The sequence below is a fragment of the Bubalus kerabau genome, chromosome 1 (genome assembly GCF_029407905.1).
Source record: "Bubalus kerabau isolate K-KA32 ecotype Philippines breed swamp buffalo chromosome 1, PCC_UOA_SB_1v2, whole genome shotgun sequence".
Taxonomy (NCBI): Eukaryota; Metazoa; Chordata; class Mammalia; order Artiodactyla; family Bovidae; genus Bubalus; species Bubalus kerabau.
In genome coordinates this window covers 207,739,479-207,763,881 of record NC_073624.1, presented here as the reverse complement: position 1 = coordinate 207,763,881, position 24,403 = coordinate 207,739,479, and the positions used below count along the sequence as shown (strand labels likewise).

At 54.5% G+C, this 24,403-nt stretch overlaps 1 protein-coding gene across 6 annotated transcripts; it reads left to right on the top strand.

Annotated features, from left to right (window-relative positions):
* The first annotated feature begins 2,753 nt into the window (after positions 1-2,753).
* Positions 2,754-20,465, top strand: PDLIM7 (PDZ and LIM domain 7). 6 transcript variants are annotated; one of them, XM_055551367.1, is made up of 15 exons: positions 2,770-2,867; positions 3,409-3,558; positions 3,820-3,925; positions 7,499-7,650; positions 7,732-7,762; positions 8,256-8,374; positions 8,759-8,779; positions 9,036-9,172; positions 9,327-9,363; positions 10,304-10,365; positions 10,508-10,745; positions 12,156-12,336; positions 19,648-19,768; positions 19,855-19,970; positions 20,125-20,465. In XM_055551367.1, exons 3-15 carry the CDS (start codon positions 3,830-3,832, stop codon positions 20,209-20,211), a joined length of 1,398 nt encoding a protein of 465 aa, XP_055407342.1. In that variant the 5' UTR covers positions 2,770-2,867; positions 3,409-3,558; positions 3,820-3,829; the 3' UTR covers positions 20,212-20,465. The 6 variants fall into 6 exon arrangements, with proteins under 6 accessions (XP_055407324.1, XP_055407335.1, XP_055407330.1 ...); XM_055551349.1 differs by lacking the exon at positions 3,409-3,558 and having other exon boundaries at positions 2,754-2,867; XM_055551360.1 differs by lacking the exons at positions 3,409-3,558; positions 8,256-8,374 and having other exon boundaries at positions 2,754-2,867; positions 8,759-8,775.
* The last annotated feature ends 3,938 nt before the right edge of the window (positions 20,466-24,403 follow it).

Genomic DNA, 24,403 nt, shown 5'->3' with positions numbered 1-24,403 from the left:
GGTGAGGTGTCAGGGGCTGCTGTTTTAGATAGGATGATCAAGAAAGGAGGCAACATCTGAGCAGAGACCTGAACACAGTGAGAGAGCCTGTTGTTTTAATATCTGGGAGAAAGTGCTTCAGCAGAAGGAGTCACAAACACAAAGGCTCTGAGGCAGGAATACCTTTGCTGTGTTGGAGGAACACTGAGGAGGCCAAGTGACTGGAGTGGATGGAGTGAATGAGGAGGTGAGTGACCCAGTTTATTGTGTCTTGGTGGATGCAGTTTATTAGCGTCATGTACATCTGAAACACTTTACTTTCCAGTGTGATACCAGCCCACTGGAATGCTAAAAGTCGAGGGTGATCTGATGTGATCTCTGCTTTAGGGAATGGCAACCCACTCCAGTACTCTTGCCTGGAAAATCCCATGGGAGGAGCTTGGTAGGCTGCAGTCCATGGGGTTGCTAAGAGTCGGACGACTGAGCGGCTTCACTTTCACTTTTCACTTTCATGCATTGGAGAAGAAAATGGCAACCCACTCCAGTGTTCTTACCTGGAGAATCCCAGAGATGGGGGAGCCTGGTGGGCTGCCGTCTATGGGGTCGCACAGCGTCAGACACAACTGAAGCGACTTAGCAACAGCAGCAGCAGCAGCTGCTTTAGAGGGACTTTGGCTGCTGCAGTGAAAGAACTCTGGACTGGGTAAGAGTAGGAGCAGAGAGCTCTATTAGGAGACTGTTAAAATGTCCAGACATGAGAGAAGTGGCAGGGACATACATGGAAGCCAAATGTGGAAGAAATTCTGAAGGTGGAATTTGCAGAATCTGAAGTATGAGACAGAAAATAAAGGAAGGAAAACTTCATAATTTTTACTGGACCAGGCAGATGAATAATGCTGCTCTTTAAAAAAAAAAATTTTTTTTTTTTTTTTTACTTTACCAAAGTGAGGAAGGAGTTAGGGAGGTGGAGAAATTGCAAGTTTAAATTGACTGATGCTGAAGCTCCAATACTTTGTCCACCTCATGCAAAGAGCTGACTCATTGCAAAAAACCCTGATACTGGGAAAGACTGAAGGCAGGAGAAGGGGATGACAGAGGATGAGATGGCTGGATGGCATCACCGACTCAATGGACATGAGTTTGAGCAAACTTTGGGAGGTGGTGAAGGACAGGGAAGCCTGGTGTGCTGTAGTCCATAGGGTCACAAAGAGTTGGACACGATTGAGTGACTGAATAACGACAATGATGGTTTGAGATAGACATCCTAGGTTTGACAGACTGTTGGATACTGGAGTCTGGATTTGTTGGGGAAGGCCAGATCCGGACATATAAGTTGGGAGTCCTTGGCATATAGGTGTTATTGATAGTCACAGAACAGAATGGGGTCCCAGAGAGTGAATGTAGAGAGGAAAGAGCTGATGACCATGTTGGAAAGCAAATGAGGAGCTGCAAAAGGAGGTGGAGAAGAAGAATTCAGTAGGGCAGGAGGAAGGATGGTGGAGAAGAAGCAGTCAGTGGGACAGGATGAAGCCACGGGGAAGAGGGAGTGTACCCTGACCAGAGCTGTTCCTAGGTAGGGAAAGAGGAAAGCTGAGAAATCACCACTGATCGAACAACCTGGAAATCATTAGAGACCTTTTGAAGAGGGAATTAATTCAGAGGACTGGTGGGGACAAGAGCTTGACTGAATGGGTTCAGGAGAGAATGGGAGGAAAAACGGGGAGGAAGGGTGATAGACAACTCCAAGGAATTTTACCCTCAAGGAAAGTAGAATAAAAGAATAAAAGAGAGATTGCTGAAAAGTGATATGAGATCAAGAGAAAATTTCTTTAAAGATGAGAACTCTTACATCAGTTTATGTAGTGAAGGAAATGATGCAGAAGAGGATGAAATATGATAATAGTGGAGAGGGGAGAATAGCATTGGCCATGCCCTGAGGCGTGGACATCTGTTCACTCACTCGCAAACCTGGGTCCCTGCTCAATTTCCCCCGCTGCCTTAGCTAGCCGCCTGGGCTGAGCACTGGGTCAAAGTGGGGACTCTGACACCCTTATTGGAGGCGCTGCCGATTCTGGAGCGGGTAGCAGGACATAGCCCATCAGGATAGTCGGCACTTAGGTGGGAACGCTGGGCTGCTGGCCGCTGACTGCGAGGGGTTGGCTAGGAATAGGTCAGGATTGAGTAACGATTGGGGCCAGAGCCAAGGGTCCCTACACCTGTGTCGGCTGTCATTTTCTGCCTTCGGTGGAATGTTCTGCAAACTTAACTTCATGCTCCCCCGTGTCCTCCTCAACTAAGCCCACCTCGAGGTTCCCCACCCTCCGCTACCAACTCTCCACCAAATCCGTCCGATTTAGAAATTCTGGAGCCGCCGATGGATGTGCCTTACGGCAAACTGTGCTTATCTTCACGACGGCCCTATGAAGCGAGTAGTATTATCCCATTTTTCCGAGTTGGAAACTAAGGTTAAAAGACGATTCAGATCCAGATCTGTCTAGTTCCCAAGTAGACTTTCTTTTCCCTCCGCCAGCTGGAGGCGCAAAGGGCCAGGAAAGCGGAGTGTTAGGCTCCCAGACTAGGTGTCCAGCAGCCGAGACCCCGCCCAGACTCCGTCTAGGCCCCGCCCCACCGACGGGACCAAAGAGGGCTGTGTTTTAGAGCCCAAAGCTAGATGGGACATGATGATTGGGTGGGGCGGAAGGATTGGGTAGGGCTTCCCACTGCCCGGCGACCGCGACTTTTGAAGGGGGCGGGTCATCTGGCTCCGCCCCCCTACGCGGGCTCAAAGCGGATGGCAGCCGCGGGGGCGGGGTCAGAACTCGGGCGGCGGATCCCAGCGCGGCTCTTTGGAGCCCGCCGCGGAGCAGCGCCCCGGTGGGGCCCAGGAGGTACTTGGGACAGCGCGGGGCATCTCGGGCCGGACCAGGCGGGGGGGCAGAGGCCTAATGGGGACCACAGAGGGGACTGGGGGTCGTAACCAGCTCTGCAGTTCCTCCGATGGGCCGTCGCCCCTACCCCCGCCCCCGCCTTCCTGCGGCGAAGCCGGCTGCGGCGGGGCTGATTGGCGCCTGTGCCGCTTCCTGCGCCTGGGACTCGGCCAGTGCTTGGGGCCCAGGCGGGGGCCCAGGGGGAAACTGAGTCACGTTGGGATGGTAGCAGTCCTGTGTGGGAGGCACCACCCCACTGGGCTGCAGGAGAAATCCTCTTCCTGGCCATGCTTTGGAGTCCCAGCCCCCACCATTCCCCCCAGGGGCCGCGCCCCCGCCCAGAACCCAGCGCTCCCAGGGGTCCTGCCCTGGCTCCCAGTAGCTTCGACTGGGCTTGGAATGGCTAGGATTCGCTCCAGCCGCCTCCCTCCGCACCCCTCCCCCTCGCGGCCCAAGCCCCCGTGTTCTCTCCGAACAGTGTCAGTTTACACGCCTTATATAGTCCGAGCAGGCTCCAGCCGAGGCCTGCCTGTGGGGACCTGGGGGCGGGGGAGAGGAGCGCCGGCCCTGGACTGGCATTGCTGTCCAGACCAAGACTCAAGACTGGCTGGGAAGGAAATCATGCCAAAGTAGTCCTGCTGTCCACTCCTGGGTGAGAAGAACCTTAACACTGGATGCGGGCTCCCTTCACCCCCTCGCCCCAGTCCTTTGGGGAAGGGGGGTTGCCCCTGTCTTTCCAAAGTGAGTCTGCCAGCTAGCAGCCCAGCCCGACCTAACAGGGTGCCTGCCTACCCTCCCCCTGGGTGTGCTCAGCGTCTGCCAGTGCTTGCTTGGCGCTAGTCCAAGGCTGGTGTCCAGAGTCAGGACTGCCTGTGCACCCACCGTGCATCACTCACCTTTTCTCTCCTCTCAGGAGCAGCACTATGGATTCCTTCAAGGTGGTGCTGGAGGGGCCAGCACCTTGGGGCTTCCGGCTGCAGGGGGGCAAGGATTTCAATGTACCCCTCTCCATCTCCCGGGTGAGCCTAGGTTGAGGGAAGGGTTCCCCTGGGGGTCCCTGGGTACTCAGATCTCCAGTGGGTGGCAGGAGTCTGAGCAGGAACGAGCCGAGGTCATAGACCAGGAGGTGTCCAGGTCCAGAGCTGTGGGCATTTGCCACAAGGACTCCCAACTTGGTAGATACTGGGAAAGAAGCCCTCAGACTTCCACAGCACTACACTGCACCTTCTAGACTCAGGAGTGTGCCCATTCTTCAGGAGGTGAGCCTGCGGTCTCCAAGAAGTGTCTATAAACTGCTTGAGGAGCAATGTTTGGTGCTAGGCCCCTGGGAGGGCACTCTGACTGCAGGAGCTCACTTCATCCTCATTGCCACCTAAGGAATAGCAACTACCACCCTGTTTATTCAGATGAGATAACTCAAGACTCATTGAAGGAACTCTTTCATCAGTTTCATGGCAAAGCAGGCATGGGGCTTCAAACACAGGGATGGCCTGCAGTTTTTGTGGGCGGATAAGGTGCTTCTCTCCAGCCCAGGTGAGGACTTTTATCCCATTCACTGGTTCCATTCAGGATGCAGTGGTCTTTGGGTCTCTAGGGCTCTGACTTCAACTCCTGAGAGCCTGTCCTGGTGGGGGTGGAGCTGGAGGCTGGCTCCTCCCTGTGGCAGGGGGATTGCCTTATAAGCCCAAGAATGCAGCCCCATGCTGGGATAGCCAACTGGTGGCTGGAGTCTGCAGAACTAAAGAAGGCTGGCCTAGGCCTGGAACCCTGAACCCCATCAGTGGGCCCCTCAGCTGATCACCAGGCTGTGGCTATGACTGTGGGATCAGTTGTGGGACACAGAGAACAAAGTGCCTGCCCTGAGAGGGTGAGGCCAGCCCTTAGGTTGGTGTCTCTTGACTGTAGTCTGGGGGTCAGGAGTGGGCGGGGACTTCCTGTCCCCATATCCGCTTGTCCAGAGAGGCCCATCCAGGCTCCTGGTAGGCAGCTATTGGCATGAAGCCCAGGGCAGGCACAGCCTGGAGGGGTCTAGAGAGCCCAGCTTGAGGGGGCCCCAAGGTAGAGTCTGTTGTAGTTGGGCTTGGTGGCCAGGACCTGCAGGCATTCACTGTTCCCAGGGACCCTTCCGCGGGATTTCCTGGAAGCTGCTCTGCCAGCAAGGTAGCTAAGGGCACTGGTCTCCTTACTACTTACACCCAGCCTGTACATAATACTCAAGCCTTGCCAGCCCTGGGAACTCATCCTATACTCTGCTTCCTGAGAAAGTGCTGGTCAATGTGGCTGGGCGCTTGGCTGACCTCTGAGCCTCAGTTTCTTCATTGGTGGGGATGGGCAACAAAGCAGCCTAAGGGATGGACTTTCAGATGTGGCCTGTTGGGGGCACTCTGAGCTCGGGCTCTGTTGTCAGCAGCCCCAGCATGTGGGTGGGGTCACTGGCTGAGCCCAGCCCTGGAGTTGGACCTAGGCCCTGGTGGGTGGGAGTGAGGGTGGTCTTTTCAGAGCTGGGCTGGGCCCCCTCCCTCTCTCCTGACCCTAGCATGGAGGAGGAGAGGGAGGGGCTAGGGCTGGCTGGAGGCCCAGGCCTGGGAGATGAGGTAACGTCTGGGACTTGGGGGTTGGGCTGCTCAGTGGAGCCCTCAGGCTGACTCACCCCCTACTCCGTGTAGTGTCCAGCCCCCTGGCTTTTCCTCTCCTTGGTCCCTTGGGCCTCCTTGCTTTTCTCTCCAGACACACCCCACCCCCCATCCCCAAGTCTCTTCTGCTTCTGTCTCCACCTCTGACCACTCCTCTGTCCCTCCTGTGTCCTCCTGTCCTCATCCCAGAGAAGGAAGTAGTTGCCAGTTCCCCATCCCCTCTCTGGGAGCCAACAGCTCCAGCTCAACCGGAGACTCCCACCTCCATGGGCTTAGCCCACACTTCCCCGGAGCGAGCCGTGTGGGTAGGGAGTGGCCAGACCAGGTTTCCCTTCTACTGACTCACTGTGACCTTGAGTAAGTCACTTCCCCTCAAGGGCATCACTCACCCATGCCCATTATAAGGGGTTGGATTGAACTAGAGGTAAGATAGGGGATCCAAGCCCCAAAGCCAGCTTGAGGGTCAGAGAATCTTCCATTCAGAGGGCTGACCTCTGAGCCCCAGCTCTCAACAATTCCCTGGCGGCTCAGATGGTAAAGAATCCTCCTGCAATGCAGGAGGCCTGGGTTCGATCCCTGGGTTGGGAAGACCCCCTGGAGAAGGAAATGACAACCCACTCCAGTATTCTTGCCTGCAGAATTTCATGGACAGAGGAGCTACAGTCCACGGGTTAACAAGAGTCAGACACAGCTGAGGGACTAACACTTTCACTTTACTTTTCTCAACAGAGGTGCCCTAATAGGGTGGAGCCTGAGCCTGCCTCTTGAGTTGCTAGCTAGGCAACTAGAAGCAAGTTACTTAACGTCTCTGTTTTCCCATGTATAAAATAGGTATATTCCCAGACTCTCCTCCACAGGGCTTTTGGAGGATTCAGTATGTGGTAATACTAGGTACTCGATAAATGTAAACTGCTGTTAGTACTTAGCAAGTAAAGAAAAGGCCACCCAGCTGTCTTACCCTTCTAACTTCTGAAGCGTGAGGTAGAGCCATCAAACTGAGCTCTCCCTTCTTGCCCTAGTGCCATCAGTCTCTGGGTCTGACCCCTCTGCCACCTCTCTGGAACCTCTTACCTCCTGTCCCTGCCTGAACTCAGATTCTGAGTATCGGCCCACCTGAGGAGCCTTATGGGGTCACAGGCAGCCTGTACTCCGCAAACCTCCCCAACTTGTGAAGTGTGATTCTACCTCCCAGTACTTCCACACAAGCCGGCTCAAGGCCAAGCCCGTTGCCAGATGGCCAGGCAGACCTGCGGGCTTAGACTTATCAACAGCAGTGCTACTTCTGCCTGTGTTGTTGCCACTAGGGCCCCTGTGAGGGCCCAGTTGGGTTCTTCAGGGTCACCTGTATCCAGACCCTGGGAAACACCCCACCCGGGGCCATAAAACTGGTGCTTCCTAACCTTGAGAACAATTCTTTCAGCACTTGAGGTCTTCATAAGTAATTGGATTCTCTCACACCCTAGGCAGCCCATTCCACTCTGTTTTCGCCAAAGCCCACCACTTCCCAGAAGTCATCCTCATGGTTTCAGCTCATGCACATGCCACAAGCACACATGCACATTTCATGCCCACATGCACAGGCCAGAGGGCAGGTCTGGTGGGTGGAATGGCCTGGGCAAGAGGCCAGCAGGGGCCTCAAAAGCTTTGGTCGGAGCTGAGACACTTGGGTTTTAGCCTGAAGGTGGCTGTGTGTTGATGTCAGCAGCTTCTGAACCGTGAGGAGGGTCCCTGGAGGTGAATGAATGTATAAGCGGAGTGTTTGACGTGATGGTGACGCTCAAGGGAGCCCCACCCCCTCCCAGATGGCTTTAGTATTCAACAGTAGTCCAGAAACACATTGAATGAAGAGACCCCTGGGTTCTGCGAGCGGGGCAGCTGAGGAAGGGCAGGGTTGGCTGCTGTTTGCCTGAGTTTGGTCTGCAGAGTCTTGGCCCATCATGACCCTCCATCTCTCCATAGCTCACCCCTGGAGGTAAAGCTGCACAGGCTGGCGTGGCTGTGGGTGACTGGGTACTGAGTATTGATGGTGAGAACGCGGGGGGCCTCACACACATCGAAGCCCAGAACAAGATCCGTGCCTGTGGGGAGCGCCTTAGCCTTAGCCTCAGCAGGTAAGCCTGAGCTGAGCAGCCCCGGCAGGTGGGCGTGCCCTTGGGCGTGGCCCATCATCACCACTTCCCCTTCTCTTCTAGGGCTCAGCCTGCTCAGAGCAAACCGCAGAAGGTAGGGGATGGGCTTGGGATATGTGGGCAGCAGGCGGGGTGGGACTGGACATCCAGGCTCACCTGCCCTCCCTGGTGCAGCCTTGGTACCCTCCCATCCCTGGCCGAGAGTAGAGGGTGGACTCCAGAGCTGGGGAGTCTGGGAACTGGGAGTTGGGCCAGGGACTGCCGCACGGTCAGAGCACCATGCATGTCTGCCTGTTGGTCCGTCCGTCCGTCCGTTTGCCTGCCTGCCTCCTTCCCTCTCTCCCGCCGGCCTGTGCTGCAAGCTGCACTAGCCCACCCGCCCTCGGACTGGACTGCGTGGGCTGAGATCATGGCTCCCAAATGGGCCCCTTGAAACCTGAGTCGCCCCCTCCCCGGAGCCTCAGGCCACATGTGTGGGGGTAGGGCTGGAGCACCGCTGGCCTCTTCGTGCCAGGGGACGCCCCACTCTGGCCAGATCCCCTGCCGCCTCCCGCCCTGCCTGCCCTCCCCGCTCTGTCTCTGCCCAGGCCCTGGCCCCCGCCGCGGACCCCCCGCGGTACACCTTTGCACCCAGCGCCTCCCTCAACAAGACGGCCCGACCCTTCGGGGCGAACCCGCCCGCAGACAGCGCCCTGCAGCAGAATGGGTATGTCTGTCCTGCCCGTCCACGCCATGTCTCCACCACCGCACGCCCGCCGGCTGCCCGCTGCTGCTCTGCCTGTGCTGCGCCCCGGCCTGGCCGGAACCGTGCGACAGCGACCCCTGGTGGCTGGGGCGGGTACTGCAGGCACAGGGCCCCACCGAGGGTGTGGCTCCTGCCTTGGGCCGGCCCTCCTGGGGGCTGGGAGCAAGGCAGCGAGCCGCCCCCTCCTCGGTGATAGCCTGGGGTTGGGATTTGATGTTGGCGGACTGAGCCCAGACACTCAGTGCAGCCTTCCCCCTGGCTATTCTGACCCCTTGCCATCTTTATTCCTCCCCTTGTCTATCTCTTTGTGCCTTTATCTGTCCATCTGTCTCATTTCCTTCACAGGTGCAGACCCCTGACAAGTCAGTGAGCCCCCTCTGCCTGTCCCTCTCTTCCTTCCTTTTGGCACTCTGGGTGGTGGCCCCTCCCCACTCTGGCTGCCCTCCTTTCACCTTGGTTGCCCTCCTCCCCTCTCACTTCCCTGCCCCACCCCTCACCCAGCAGGGCCCTAGCCTTGCCCTGCCCTCCTCCCATCACTCTAGCCCACCTGTATCAAGTCCGGGGAGGGGCCGCCCCTGCTGCCCACCCCAGCATGAGGTTCTGAGCCACACCCTCCCCACAGACAGCCGCTCCGACCGCTGGTCCCAGATGCCAGCAAGCAGCGGCTGATGGAGGACACGGAGGACTGGCGGCCGAGGCCTGGGACAGGCCAGTCCCGTTCCTTCCGCATCCTCGCCCACCTCACGGGCACCGAGTTCAGTAAGTGCCAGCCCGGGGAAAGGCGGACTCTGCTCCTGGTCCCCAGCCCAGACCCGGGCTTAGCTGGAGTCTGGCTCCAGCACCCTCTACCAGGGCTCAGGGCTGGGGTGGCCTTCTGTCTGCTCTTGGTCAAAGTCTGCCTCTGCCCTCTCAGTGCAAGACCCGGATGAGGAGCACCTGAAGAAATCAAGGTAACAGGACATGCTGCAGCCCCTCCTTCTCATCTCCGGCCTCTCCCACTCCAGCCCTGTCTGCTCCTGGCCATCCCTAGCCAGGTTCATCCTTTCTCCTTCCTTCCTCTGGTCCTCCCTCCCTGCCTCCCTTCCGTCTCTCCTTCCTTCCACTTCCTCCTCCTTCTCTCTCTGCCCCTCAGGGAAAAGTATGTCCTGGAGCTGCAGAGCCCACGCTACACCCGCCTCCGGGACTGGCACCACCAGCGCTCTGCCCATGTGCTCAACGTGCAGTCGTAGCCTGGTCCTCGCCGGCCGGCTGCCCTCTCTGCCTCTTTCTTGCTGTTCCTCCGCCCCAGGGCACCTCCCCTTGGCGCCTCCAGCTTCTGCCTGCCTCACCCATCCCCTTTCTGCCCCTGGACTGAGCCTCCTGCTGGCCCGGCCCCAGCTGCCCTCCTGGCACAGGGCCCGGCCCCATCTGACACTGCTGCCTTCACTCTTTGCCCTGTGGTACTGCTGTCTGCCAGGTCTGTGCTGGCTTTTTGGGCATGAAAATAAACATTCTCAGCCCTGCTTTCTCTGCCTCTCTTCTCTATCTTTGTGGACTTGGTTTGCATTTGGGGTCAGGGGTGTTGGATGGTTCATATCCAGTGTGGGCCCTGCCAGTATGGGTCTCAGTGGGTGGGGGTACCCAGCAAAAGGGGCCCCTGCCATCAGAAGGACCCTCACGAGCGGCCCCAGAAGCGAGAGCCCTGCTTCACCTCCCAGCCCTGTGCGACAGACCAGCCAGCTGGAACCTGGCCAGGAGAAATTGCCCTACCCATCCCTGCCCTGGGGGGTCCTGGATCCTCTGCTCTCATGCACCCAGGCATCTCTCATGGGGCCAGCAGGACCAAAGTTGGGGGGTGGGGCCATGCCAGGAGCCTCGGCCGTGCAGGGCCTTGAATGACAGATCTTACAGCCAGGTGCCCAGGACGGAAGCCCCAACCCCAGCCTCAGCTACACCCCAGGAACCCTGGCCTGGTGAGAGAGTGTGGACTTGGGGAAGGGTGGGTAACCTCCAGAGGCATGGGGGGCGGGCCCCTCCAAGCTGCCCCGGGCTCTTCCCACTGTCCTGTGGTGTCCCTGGGCACCCCCCTGGAGCCACTTTTCCTGGCCTTGGCAGGCCCTACCACCCCCAGTCCCACGAGCCGCCCACCCTGGGCTGTGGACCCTGCATTTGCTGAGCGCTATGCCCCGGACAAGACCAGTACGGTGCTGACGCGGCACACCCAGCCAGCCACACCCACGCCTATGCAGAACCGCACATCCATCGTGCAGGCCGCCGCTGGAGGGGGCCATGGCGGGGGCGGTGGCAGCAACGGCAAGACCCCCGTGTGCCACCAATGCCACAAGGTCATCCGGTGGGTGGCCCCGTTCCTTCCTTCCCTGGTCTTTTCCTGAACCGAACTCCAGCCCTGGTGCTTTCTGACCGCTGCTCCTCCCATCTGTCTCCCTACTCATCTCAGCTGCCCCCAGCTCAGCCTCTCTCCAACATTTGCCCTGGTGAAATGGAGGGGGTGCCAACGACATAGCCAAGCTGCAGCCCTAGACTCGCTGCTCTCTGAGCTAGGAATGGCCTCCCTGCTCCCAGCCCCTCTGCCTTTCTCCTTCCTGCTCACTTGGTCTCTCTCTGCTAAGCCTTTTAAGTTCCTCCCCCTCTGCACTGCTCCCCAGGGCCCAGCCGAGTCCCACAGCCCCCAGAATCGAATCTGTGTCAGGCCCCAGAACCTTCCTAGTTCTCATCCGAGGCGCTGCCCTGCTCTCAACTCCTGTCAGCTCTTAAGCTCTGGAAAGCACCCCCTCGTTCAGACATCCCCATTTATCTGGGATGGCCGGGTCCCTCTCCAGCCTAGATGGAACAGGCCAGCGGAACAGAGTGGGCACCAGGCTCAGCTCAAGTGCCCACTGGTCTTCAGGGCTCACAGGTACTCCAGGCCTCCTGTCCCCCAGGACACCAACCCCTTGGGTTCAACTTATTAGGCTCATGTCAGCAGTCCTCACCCAGTGTCACCTTCCTCCCTTTTCTGACACTACCCTTCTCCCTCACCTCCTGTCATCAAAACAGTGCAGCTTTTTAAAATATTTATTTGGCTGCATCTGATCTTAGTTGCAGCACATGGAATCTTAGTCACAATGCACGGGCTCTCTAGTTGTGGCACACGGGCTCAGTTGCCCTGAGGCATGTGGGATGTTAGTTCCCCAACTAGGGATTGAACCCGTGTCCCCTGCCTTGGGAGGCAAATTGTTAACCATTGCACCACCAGGGAAGTCCCACAATAGAAAGCTTTGTCTTGCTGTTTGATCTTAGGCAAGTCGCCTTTCAAGCCTGTCTCTTCCCTTTATGGAGAAGGCCATGGCATCCCACTCCAGTACTCTTGCCTGGAAAATCCCATGGACGGAGGAGCCTGGTGGGCTGCAGTCCATGGGGTTGCTAAGAGTTGGACACGACTGAGCGACTTCACTTTCACTTTTCACTCTGATGCATTGGAGGAGAAAATGGCAACCCACTCCAGTGTTCTTGCCTGGAGAATCTCAGGGATGGGGGAGCCTGGTGGGCTGCCGTCTATGGGGTTGTACAGAGTCGGACATGACTGAAGTGACTTAGCAGCAGCAGCAGCAGCAGCAGCAGCTTCCCTGTTTGGAAATGAAGAGAATGAATGTTCTCTTCAAGGCTGCATAATGGGTGTGGGGTAAACACTATGGGGTGTTGGCCAGGAACCCCGACTTCATTTGCACCCTGTCCTGCTCATTGCCCTCTCTTTCCCCTGCAGGGGCCGCTACCTGGTGGCGCTGGGCCGTGCATACCACCCTGAGGAGTTTGTGTGCAGCCAGTGTGGGAAGGTTCTGGAAGAGGGTGGCTTCTTCGAGGAGAAGGGGGCCATCTTCTGCCCACCCTGCTACGATGTGCGCTATGCACCCAGTTGTGCCAAGTGCAAGAAGAAGATCACTGGCGTGAGTGGGGCTGGCGGCTGGCAGGGGACTGGGAAGGCAAGCCTGACTCTTCAGCATTGAGGAGTGTTGAGCAGCTCCTGGGCTGGGACCCTGTTGGAATCTTACCAGCCTCACAGTCGGGCTACTATATCAACCTTACTTTACATTAGCCAGGATTGTCTTAACAGGTGACCTAAATCCTAACTCTAAAGGGCTCAAGCAGGAGAGATTTGGCGCCAGTAGTCAGAAAGGCTGAGGGTTGCTAACGTCTGGCCCAGTTGAATGCAGATCCAGGTCGTCAGGAGTCTTTCTTCCACTTGCCTTTGGTTTCATCTGTGTTGGCTTTGTTCCCAGCATGCTTTTCCATAGAAAGTGGCAAAGATGCTGCTACATCAATGGCTCCAGGGTTACATCTCCCCAGGTTAGCACCGCAGAAAGAGAGCACCTCTGTGCCAGCTGATGCATCGAGTCCCAGTGCTGCTGCTCGTTGGCCTGGCTTGCTTCACATGCCCATCTCTGAATCAAGCCCTGTGACTCTAGTTGGCCAGGCCTGGGTGATACCCACCTCTAGAACAGGATCTGGTGGCCTTGCCTGAACCACCGGACTGGTTCCTTGAAAATAAAACCTGGGTGACATTACCCCAAGAGAGGAGGTAAGTGCTAGTCAGGCCGAAACAAGAGATGGCTACTGTGTTAGGATTGCATTCAGCTTCAGTAATAGAAAAAACTCCAGTATAGAGATTGAAACAGAAGGGGTAATATTTACTTCAATTGCAAGAATGCCAGGGGTAGAACAGCTCATGGATGGCTTTAGGCTTTTCCTGTGTTTTAGTTCTGAAATCCTTAGCCTGTAGGCCTTTGTCCTCAAGTTTATTGTATCATGGTTGCCAGATGACTGCTCAAGCCCCAGGCTCACATTCTTGTTGCAGGTGGGAAGAAGAGGGAAGGAGCAGGCACCTTCTTTTAATAAGGTTTTGCCTTTTGACTCTGGAAGAAAAACCTGGAACTTGCATCTTTATCTCAGTTGTTGGAATTGTTATTGTATGAGCACCTGGGCCAGTGAGGGAAGCTGGCAAATCCAGTATTTTAGCTACTGTTCTCTATAAGAGAGGAAGGCAAAAGGCGGTTGTGACTGGCTTTTGGGAGGCTAATGCAGTCTGCTGCCCTGAATGCAAATGCATGAATAACGGAGTCTCTAAAGATAGGCTTGAAGGACACAGAACTATTGATTTGCAAAGGCAGAAATTTAGGTTCAAAAACTTGTGATTCAAAATCTTATTCTTGGTAATTCCCTGGTGGTCCAGTGGCTAAGATTCTGTGCTCCCAATGCAAGGGGCCTGGGTTTGATTCTTGGTCAGGGAACTAGATCTCCTGTGCCACAACTAAAACCCCATGCAGCCAAATAAATAATATATATATTAAAAACCTAGTCTTAAAAAAAAATCCTGTTCTTCCTACTGAGTTTAAATATGCAGCAGAGCCTGGTCTGGTCTCCTGCAGGGCAACCTAGCTGCCACCTGGAGCTGGGCTTGGGAGTTGGGTCAGCACATGTTATGGGCCGAGAGTGATGCCCTATCTACCATCTCCCATTCATTGTGGACACTGTGCCCCACATTGGGAATACCCTGTGAAGAGACAGGCATGGTCCTGCCCCCAGGAACTCACACAGAGGAAGGGGACTCCAAGCATGTCGAGGGTGAGCAGCCTAAGGAAAGAGGAGCATAACAGGCAGGGTGACAAATTGAGGGGGGTTCAGCTGTGCCTGTGTGGAAACTGAAGTGCAGAGAGAGGCAGAAACTGCCCAAGGCTGCAGAACACGGGGGCCAAACCAGAGCAGCAGCAAGCGCTGCGGACTTCCAGCACTCCCTATTTTTGGATCCATGGGCAGAGCGTCCAGATGTGGCCAGAGAGCTCTGTGCATGCATGTGTGCTAAGTCGCTTCAGTCGTGTCTGACTCTGTGACCCTATGGGCTGTAGCCCACCAGGCTCCTCTGTCCATGGAGACTCTCCAGGCAAGAATACTGAAGTGGATGGCCATCCCCTCCTGCAGGGGATTTTCCCAACCCAGGGACTGAACCTGCGTCTCCTACATCTCCTGCATTGGCAGGAGGGTTCTTTACTACTAGCACCACCTGGGAAGCCCAGAGAGCTCCGTAGTAATGGGCATATTAGTGATAATTGCCTTGACCACGAGTGACAGAAAAAATAATGACAGCTGTTTCTCACCTAAGGAAGTCGAGAGGTGGGCAGTTTGGGACATGCAGGCAGATCCAGGCTCCTGTATCTTGTTTCTCCGACATCTTAGCATTGACTTACTTACCATTCATAGTCCAAGATACCTCTTGAGCTTCAGGCAAAATTTCCATGCTGCAATCGGCTTCCTGTTCAGTTGCTCAGTAGTGTCAAACTCTTTACGACCCCATGGACTACAGCACACCAGGTTTTCCTATCCTTCACTCTCTCCCAGAGTTTGCTCAAACTCATGTTCATTGAGTTGGTGATGCCATCCAACCATCTCATCCTCTGTTGTCTGCTTCTCCTCCTGCCTTCAATCTTTCTGAGCATCGAGGTCTTTTCCAGTGAGTCAGCTCTTCATATCAGGTGGCCAGAGTATTGGAGCTTCAGCCTTAGCATCAGTCCTTCCAATGAATATTCAAGGTTGATTTCCTTTAGGATTGACTGGTTTGATCTCCTTGCTGTCCAGGGGATTCTCAAGAATCTTCTCCAGCACTACAGTTCAAAAGCATCTTTCTTTAGCATTTAGCCTTCTTTATGGTCTAACTCTTACACCTGAACATGACTACTGGAAAACTATAGCTTTGATTATACAGACCTTTGTCGGGAAAGTGATGTCTCTGCTTTTTAATATGCTGTCTAGGTTCATCATAGCTTTTCTACCAAGGAACAAGCATCTGTTTTTAACAAGCACCTGGCTGCAGTCACTGTCCACAGTAATTCTGGAGCCAGGAAAATAAAGTCTCTCACTGTTTCCATTTTTTCCCAGTCTATTTGCCATGAAATGATGGGACCACATGCCATGATCTTAGTTTTTTGAATGTTGAGTTTTAAGCCAGCTTTTTCACTTTCCTCTTTCTCCTTCATCAAGAGGCTCTTTAATTCCTCCTTGCTTTCTGCCATTAGGGTGGTATCATCTGTATATCTAAGGTTGTTGATTTTTCTCCCAGCAAACTTGATTTCAGCTTGTGATTTATCCAGTCTGGTATTTTGCATCATGTACTCTACATATAAGTTAAATAAGCAGGGTGAAAATATACAACCTTAACATACTCCTTTCCCAATTTTGAGCCAGTCCATTGTTCCATGTATGGTTCTAAATGTTGCTTCTTGACCTGCATACAGATTTCTCAGCAGGCAGGTCAGGTGGTCTGGTATTCCCATCTCTTTGAGAATTTTCCACAGTTTGTTGTGATTCACACACTCAAAGGCTTTAGCCAATGAAGCAGAAGTAGATGTCTTTCTGGAATTTTCTTGCTTTTTCTATGATCCAGCAGATATTGGCAATTTGATCACTGGTTCCTCTACTTTTCTAAATCCACCTTGTACATCTGGAAGTTCTTAGTTCACATACTGTTGAAGCCTAGCTTGAAAGATTTTGGGCATTATCTTGCTAGCATGTGAAATGAGCACAATTATGTGGTAGTTTGAACATTCTTTGGCATTGCCCTTCTTTGAGATTGGAATGAAAACTGACCTTTTCCAGTCCTCTGGTCACTGCTGCATTTCCCAAATTTGCTGACACAGTGAGTGCAGCACTTCAATAGCATCATCTTTTAGGATTTGAAATAGCTCAGCTGGAATTCTATTACCTCCATTAGCTTTGTTCATAGTAATGCTTCCTAAGGCCTACTTGACTATACTCCAGGATGCCTGCCTCTAGGTAAGTGACCACACCATCGTGGTTATCCGAGTCATTAAAACCTTTTTTGTACAGTTTGTGTATTCTTGCCATCTCTTCTTAATCTCTTCTGCTTCTGTTAGGTCCTTGCCATTTCTGTCCTTTATTGAGCCCATCTTCACATGAAATATTCCCTTGGTATCTCTTCATTTTCTTGAAGAGATTTCTAGTCTTTCCCATTCTATTGTTTTCCTCTATTTTTTTGCATTATTCACTTAAGAAGGCATTCTTATCTCTTCCTGCTATTCTTTGGAACTCTGCATTCAGTTGGGTATATTTTTCTCCTTTGCCTTTCGCTTTGCTTCTTTTCTCAGCAAGAAACTGGAAAAGGAAGAAGGAGTGGAAGGTTCTTGGGAGCCATCTTTAGAAGATAAGTTCAATTCAGTCGCTCAGTCGTGTCCAACTCTTTGTGACCCCATAGACTACAGCATGCCAGAGAAGGACAGGGAGCTGTCCTTCAACTCCTGGAGCTTGCTCAAACCCATGTCCATCGAGTTGGTGATGCCATCCAACCATCTCATTCTCTGTCATCCCCTTCTCCTCCTGCCTTCAATCTTTCCCAGCATCAGGGTCTTTTCAAATGAGTCAGTTCTTCACATCAGGTGGCCAAAGTATTGGAGTTTCAGCTTCAGCATCAGTCCTTCCAATGAATATTCAGGACTGATTTCCTTTTGGATTGGGCTGTGGGTGCCATCAGCCCTTCTGCTTCCATCCCATAGCCCAGAACTCAGTCACATGACATTACTGAGCTGCAAGGGAGGCTGGGAAATGTCTCTTTGGTACAGCTATGTGCCCAGCAAAAAGTGAGGATTCCCTCAGTAGACTAGAAGGGGAGAAAGGATATTATCACAGTTTTGTGTTGTGGGTCATTTTCTATGTGTGGGCATCCAGCTTCACAATTATACTATGAAGTCAGTTTGATTATTCTCATCTTACAGATGAGGAAATTTTGCCCAAGATTACAGTCATTTCCCCACCCGCCTAATTGATACTGTATTGGACTGTTCTATCAGAATGGGCTGGAACCCAGGACCTTTCTTTTTTAAATTTTATTTATTCATTCATGTTTGGCTGCACTAGGTCTTCATGGCTGTGCAGGCTTTTCTCTCTTTGCAGAAGCGGGGGCTACTCTCTAGTTGTGGTGTATGAGCTTCCCATTGAGGTGGCTTCTCTCGCTGTGGAGCACAGGCCCGCTAGTTGTGGCACACGGGCTTAGCTGGCCCATGGCGTGTGGGGTCTTCCCTGACCAGGGACTGAACCAGTATCCCCTGCATTGGCAGACGGACTCTTAACCACTGGACCACCAGGGAAGTCCCCCCAGGACCTTTCTTAAGCTGGCATCTGGATTTGCTTCCCACAGATCAAGGCCCTTACGTTCTGTTCACTGACAGCCCCGCCTACATTACATCGCACTCTCGTCCTGCCCTGCCCCAGTTCTAGGTGGACAAAGTTAATGCCCAGGCTACAGATACCGAGGCAAGGCTCACAGAGCCTGACTAGCTCCTGGGTCCTAGAGTATGCCCAGAATAAGGTGGCAAGCCTTGCTCCTGCCCCAGCCCAGTGGTTCCACATATGGCCCAGGGGTACTCAGCTTCCCCTCTTGCAGGGGCTGCGAGGGGGCTGACAGACCACACCCTCTAGCGGGCTCAGTAGGGGGGGTGTGCGGGGTGATGGGCAGGAACCTAACTGTCTCACTTTACCATGGGCTGAACCTACGATCTGACATCCCTTAGGGTTCCACACTGCCTTCCTCTTGCTCCAGGCGTGAGTGCTGCTCACCTGGTTGGCCCCAGGGAGAGCTCAGCCCACCTGTGGCCTCTGTTCTGTCAGGCCTCCAGTAGAGCAGGTTAACTTAGCTCACAAGCACTCATGATGCCTACCCATGGGCCAGGCACTGTTGGGATATACCAGCTAACAGAAATGTTAATAGTTCATGCCCTCTGGGACCTCATACTAGATCGGGAAGAAGGCGGTAGAGAGCAGACAATAAGCAAGAGACATAAGAGGTAAATTACCTGGTGGTACACTAGTATGGGGGCTTCCCTAATGGTTCAGATGGTAAAGAATCCGCCTGCAATGCAGAGACCCAGGTTCGCATGGGTCAGGGAGATCCCCTGGAGAAGGGAATGTCAACCCACTCCAGTATCCTTGCCTGGAGAATTCCATGGACAGAGGAGCCTGGCGGGCTACAGTCCATGGGGTTGCAAAGAGTCAGACATGACTGAGTGGCTAACACACACACATGTTAGTACGGGAAGAAATGCAGGGTTCAAGCTATTGGAAGCATGGCTTTGGGAAAGGGGGTTGGCATATGAGCTGATCGTGTCAGTGTGGGCCTTAAGGAGAAAGTGACCTTTGGGCAAAATCGTGAAGAGGATGAGGGCTGAGCCTAGCAGATATCTGGGCCAAGCAGTCCAGGTAGAAGGGGCAGCTGGTGGGAAGCCCTAAGACGGTATGCCCGGTGCATCAACCATGGACAGGAGGCCAAGTGGGGGGAGCAGAGGGACGGAAGTCAGTCTTGCTGGCCTCTGGGCCTTTCCCCAGGCTTTGCCCTTTGCTCAGAGCAATGTGGACTAGGCAGGGTTTCAAGCAGAGGAGAAGCTGGCCGAGCATAGGTTGATATCAGACTGTCAGGGGCAGAGGAAGGAGCACAGAAGCCAGTTTTGTGCACTCATACAGGTCAGAGGTTCCTAAGGCTCACATTCCACATCAGGGAGGCTGTGAGAAGTGGCCAGTATCTGGATGTATCTTGAAGGAGAGCCCGGCCGGATTTCGGTGTGGACCCGAAATAAGGGACAAAGCAAGGAATTTGGCCTGTGCAGATGGAGTCACCATCCACTGAGACACGCTGTGGGAATGTGCAAGGCAGAGTGTGTGGAGACTGGGAGCAGAGCTTTAGATGTAGCATAGTGAACAGCCACCAGGTGGTAGCTCAGCTGGCAAAGACTCCTGCAATGCAGGAGATCCCAGCTCGATTCCTGGGTTGGGAAGATCACCTGGAGAAGAGATAGGCTGCCCACTCCAGTACTCATGGGCTTCCCTGGTGGCTCAGATGGTAAAGAATCCGCCTGCAATGAGGGAGACCTAGGTTTGATCCCTGGGTTGGGAAGATCCCCTGGAGGAGGGCATGGCAACCCACTCCAGTATTCTTGCCTGGAGAATCCCATGGACAGAGGAGTCTGGTGGGCTACAGTCCATGGAGTTGCAAAGAGTTGGACACGACTGAGTGACTAAGCACAGCACAGCACAGTGGATGTCCCCAGGGATGCCTTGGGGTTGGAGAGAGAAAGTGGGAGCGGTGGGTGTGCAGATCAAACATTTATCTGGAAAGAAAGGGGGCCCCAGCCAGCCTGCCTCTGTCCCGGGCTCTGGAGAGGAGGGTGCCAAGCTGCCAAGCGCCTGTTGCTTCCTCTCAGGAGGTCATGCACGCCCTGAAGACGACCTGGCACGTGCATTGCTTCACCTGCGCAGCCTGCAAGGCGCCCATTCGGAACAGGGCCTTCTACATGGAGGAGGGGGCCCCCTACTGTGAGCCAGGTATGGCTGGGACGGCTGAGAGGGCGGGCTGTGGTCAGGGGGGAACCCAAGTCCCCCCGCCACTTTGCTTCTCTCTGCGTCTCCAGACTATGAGAAGATGTTTGGCACAAAATGCCGAGGCTGTGATTTCAAAATTGATGCTGGGGACCGCTTCCTGGAGGCACTGGGCTTCAGCTGGCATGACACGTGCTTCGTGTGCGCAGTGAGTACCCCTCTTCAGACCCAGGCCCTGTCCCCAGAGCCCTGTGTTCTTCACCTGCCTCCCTCCCAGCCCTGCCTCTGGGATTCCTAAGAGGTTGGGAAGGGCCCTCTCCTGCTACCCCCACCCCTCGTAACTGCACCTTGGCCGTTCCCAGATATGTCAGATCAACCTGGAAGGAAAGACTTTCTACTCCAAGAAGGACAAGCCCCTTTGCAAGAGCCACGCCTTCTCCCACGTGTGAGCCCCTCCCACCCACTGCTGCCCACCCCAGCCTACCCAACCCGAGGGGTTTGCTGATTCTGGAACCATCACCCCAGATTTCTGGGTAGGGCTAGAAAAAGTTGCCCTGACCCCGACTCCTGGCCTGAGCCTGGGGTCCCCCGGGCGCCACCCCCTTCACCTCCCCTACTCCCTCCACCACCTTCGCACACTGGTGCTGGCCACACCGGCCCCTGCTCACGTCCAGTGCTACAATAAATCTGTCTCCAGCTGTGTCTGGTGTGTGCTTGCCCCGTGCATCAAGAAAGGTGGGATCTGAGGCCTGTAGCAGGGTGGAGATTAAATTCTCCAGGGCTGACCGTCCTGGTGGACCCGTGATGGGGACAGGGAGGACTCACAGTCAGCAGGAGGAGGCAAAGGGGAATCTCACGTGTTGGGCCCAGGACCCACAGAAGTTGGAGGTGCCTGGTCTGGCTTGGCTTGGCAGCCAGAGAAGAGGAGTTGGAGGGGCATCCTCAGGGGTGTAACGTGGAAAATGGTACACCCAAGTGAGGGTCCAGAGGGGCTGCTGCCATCCTATGCTGCAGGCAAAGAAAGGGGGCTGAAGAAGGCAGCCCCCCAGTCCTGGAAATGCCAGGATGCCTGGAAGTGCCAGGATGAGAAGCTGGGACTGCTTCCTGAGGGTACGGTGGGGAGAGCCAGGCACAGAATGTTCAGATCTGTGTTGTAGAAAGAGCTTCTGGGAGCCATGAGCAGGGTAAGCGGAAGGAGAGAGCCTGGGAGGAGGGGCAGGGCTCAGGGGAAGGAAGGAGCAACAAGCCACATGGCAGCGACTGTTCCCAGGCCTGGAGTAGAGACGTGGGGGATGAGAAGTGAGAAGAGGAAGGAGGGCACCCGGAGTATACCAGTCGTTGCTCCATTGTCTCATGCAGCAACCCTGGGGGGTGTCTGCACTTAGTCTCATAAACGAAAGCTTAGGAGACCTGACCAGAGTGGCACTGCCCCTGAGCCACGAACCAGGCCAGCAGCCAGGCCTGAAGCTGGCACACCATCCTGAGACTGGCTAGTGCTGAGCGCCACGCTCCAGGGATGCCCCTGCAGAGCTCACCTCTGCCTGCTGCCTCCAAACCTGGAGGCTCTGGCGGTGGCCCCATATTTCCCCCGGGACTCTTGCATCCCATTGGTGCCCTCCACTACCCCAAGGGGACTGTCATTCATTCTATTCCAGGCTTGAACTGGAGAGGGACTGAGGAGAGGCCCCAAACTAGACCAGGAGAACATGGTGCCCCCATAGCCACCTGTCCTCCAGGGCTGGCTGGCATGAGGAACTTTATAGCGCATCTGAAGTTGTTGGCATTCTCAACAGGTACTTGGGCCTGTTCCCTTTAAGAGAAGAGCAGGGCCTCTATGTTGTGTCTTCTCAAGGACCCCTGGAGCAGGAGTGCAGGACTTTGCATGTCACTTTCATGATATCTTGCTGCTTTTGCTGCTGCTAAGTTGCTTCAGTTGTGTCCGACTCTGTGCGACCCCATAGACAGCAGCCCACCAGGCTACCCCGTCCCTGGGATTCTCCAGGCAAGAACCCTGGAGTGGGTTGCCATTTCCTTCTCCAATGCATGAAAGTGAAAAGTGAAAGTGAAGTCACTCAGTCGTGTCTGACTCTTCGTGACTCCCTGGACTGCAGCCCACCAGGCTCCTCCATCCATGGGATTTTCCAGGCAAGAGTACTGGAGTGGGGTGCCATTGCCTTCTCCGTCATGGTATCTTACCAGAGTCTAAAACAGTGCCTAGAACACAGTGGGTGCCCAATGAATGTTTGTTGAACGACTGAATGAGGTGCCTACAAGACATTTAGACAAATCCAGGAAGCAGCTGAAGATTCAAGTCTAGATACACCTTGGATTAAATTTGGGAGTGAGTTCAGGGCAGTCATCACAGATATTCAACCATTATCACAGATGCTCGGAGAGGGGCCCTGGAAGGTCACATGAGGAGCAAAGCGGGTAGGATGTGGTTTTCTTTCAACATAGACATTCCTGGCATATTCAGTGAAGAGTATCTCTCACTTCCACAAGGAAGTGTACTCTCTCCCTCTTCTCTTGAACCATGAAGACCTCCCAGTCCATCCTTGGTTTCCATGGATACAAGCCAGCAAGAGCACAGGGGCGGATGGTTAAGTGCTGGTCTGTGGGGAGCCTTCTGGGGGCAGCCGTGTGGGAATGCTGAACTGTGGCCAGACCTGCCAGTTTACCAACAACATCCAGAGATTGACACTTTTATGTGAAATTTGGTTTTTCAGTGTTGGCAACTAAGATAGATTTTTTAAAATCTTATTAAAAAATATATATATATACTGTGGACCAAATCCAGTGTGACGATGGCTAGGGCCCCAGCCTAGAGAAGACATGAGAGATGGGGAAGCAGCAGCAACATCACAGGGCAGGGCAGAGAAAGCAGAAGGAGCCGCCAGAAGTGGAGGACCACAGCCTCTGGAGGGAGGGAGTTTGGGGCAGGGAAGCCCGGGTGGGCAGGAGTGTTTCCAGAAGTGTCAGCCAGGCAGATAAGGCCGAGGAGTCCCCATGGCATTTTTGACAAGGTGACGTTTGCCGGATCAGTTTTGCTGAGAGCTGGGGCCAGTGCCAAGTTTGGAGGAAGAAGGGGAGGGTGTAGAGAGTGAGTTGATGAGAGAGTGTGGACAGCTGTCTTAAAAGGCCTGCCTGTGGTGGGCCCTGAGAACCTTTAGCAGCTGTGGTCAGCTGAGCTGCCAGGAAGGGTGGAGGAGGCAGCTTGAAGGCTCCTGCTAAGGGGAGGTGGTTGAAGAATCTGGAGGGCAGATGTAAGGGGAGAGTAAAGGGAAGAGCAGAGACCTGGGGACTGAATCTCAGGAAAGCAGAGCTTTTTAGATGGAAGTCAAAACGAGCATGGGGCACTTGCTCTGAACAGCTACCTCTCTGCTGGAACCACAGAGAAATCACTTAGATGTCATTTAATCATTAAAACATGCTTAAAAGAGATGTCATTCAAGGCATGTTTCAGAGGAGGGACCTGAGGCTCAGAAAGGGAAAGTGACCTCTCTGGAGCTACCCAGCAGCCCAAGTCTAGTCCAGCTTCCCAGATTAAAGGCGGAGCTGCTTCCCACTGCACCTCCCAGCTCCCCACCCCTCTCCAGCACAGAGCTGCAGGGATCACTGTGTTCTCAAGTTTCAGGTGCAAGGCTATACAGGTGGAGGCCAAGGGTACTGGGAAATGTCTTTGTACCAGGCACGGGAGGCCATTAGCGCCCTGGGAGTGTGCAGTCCCCCCAACCGAGGGGGCAGAGCCCTTGGCAGGGGGCTGAGTGGGCAACTGGAGAGACAGCAGGCCAGGGAGGGGCTTTTTCCAGTTCTGAGCGGCTTGCACTCATTTGAAATCAGCAGGGAGACAGGCGGTGGAGAATAGGGTACACAGGCAAGGACTGACGAGTCTCAATTCTGGTGCTGCTTCTCTATGCTGGGCCACACGTGGGTCTTGGAACACGCACAAGCGCCCAAGGTCCTGCTACAGGAAGGGAGCTGAGGCTAGGGACTAGGGGGCCTAGCCCCATGGAGCAGCCACGGAGGCTGGGATTCAGGCCTGAGTTGGACTGAATCCAAAGCCAAACCTGAGACTGGAGGAAGAGTTCTTCCCCAGCTGGCAAAGTGGGGCAAGGTAGGGTGTTCCGGGGGCTTCTGGTGGGGCAAGAGGCAGCTTTCTGAGAACCTGCAGAGAACTCAGGAGGCTGGGACCAGCCCTGAATAGCCAAGGAAGGTCCCAGGACCAGGACCTGGGGGCACTAGAAGGTCAACTTTGTTTTCACCCTTGTCTCTTGCCACTGACAAAAATGACTATTACTTGGAGACTGGGTCAACTAGGAAGGACTCTCAGCTGCAATTCAAACTAGTTTAAGAAAAAACAGGGATAATTTGTCTCGTTTAACTGAAAAGGTCAATGGCTTCAGACACAGCAGGATCCAGTACCCATGGACGTCAGGATGTTTTCAGGAGTCTGAGTCCCTGCCCTCCTCCTTTTCTCAGTTCTGGCTTTAGTCTCAAGCAGCTCATCCCATTATCAGCAAAAATGCCCCTCAGCCAGCACTAGTCCCCCACATCCTGCCAGCTCAGCAGCCCACCAGAGACTCTTGATGGTTCCAGCAAAAAGTCCCAGGGCTGATACCCATTGGACTTAATGGGATCATG

Excerpts from the sequence above, each read along its gene's own strand:
- PDLIM7 (XM_055551349.1), top strand. The coding sequence starts at position 3,830 with ATGGATTCCTTCAAGGTGGTGCTGGAGGGGCCAGCACCTTGGGGCTTC. Across the intron at positions 7,651-7,731 it reads CTTAGCCTTAGCCTCAGCAG|GGCTCAGCCTGCTCAGAGCA; the intron begins GTAAGCCTGAGC and ends CTTCTCTTCTAG. Across the intron at positions 10,746-12,155 it reads CAATGCCACAAGGTCATCCG|GGGCCGCTACCTGGTGGCGC; the intron begins GTGGGTGGCCCC and ends TTTCCCCTGCAG.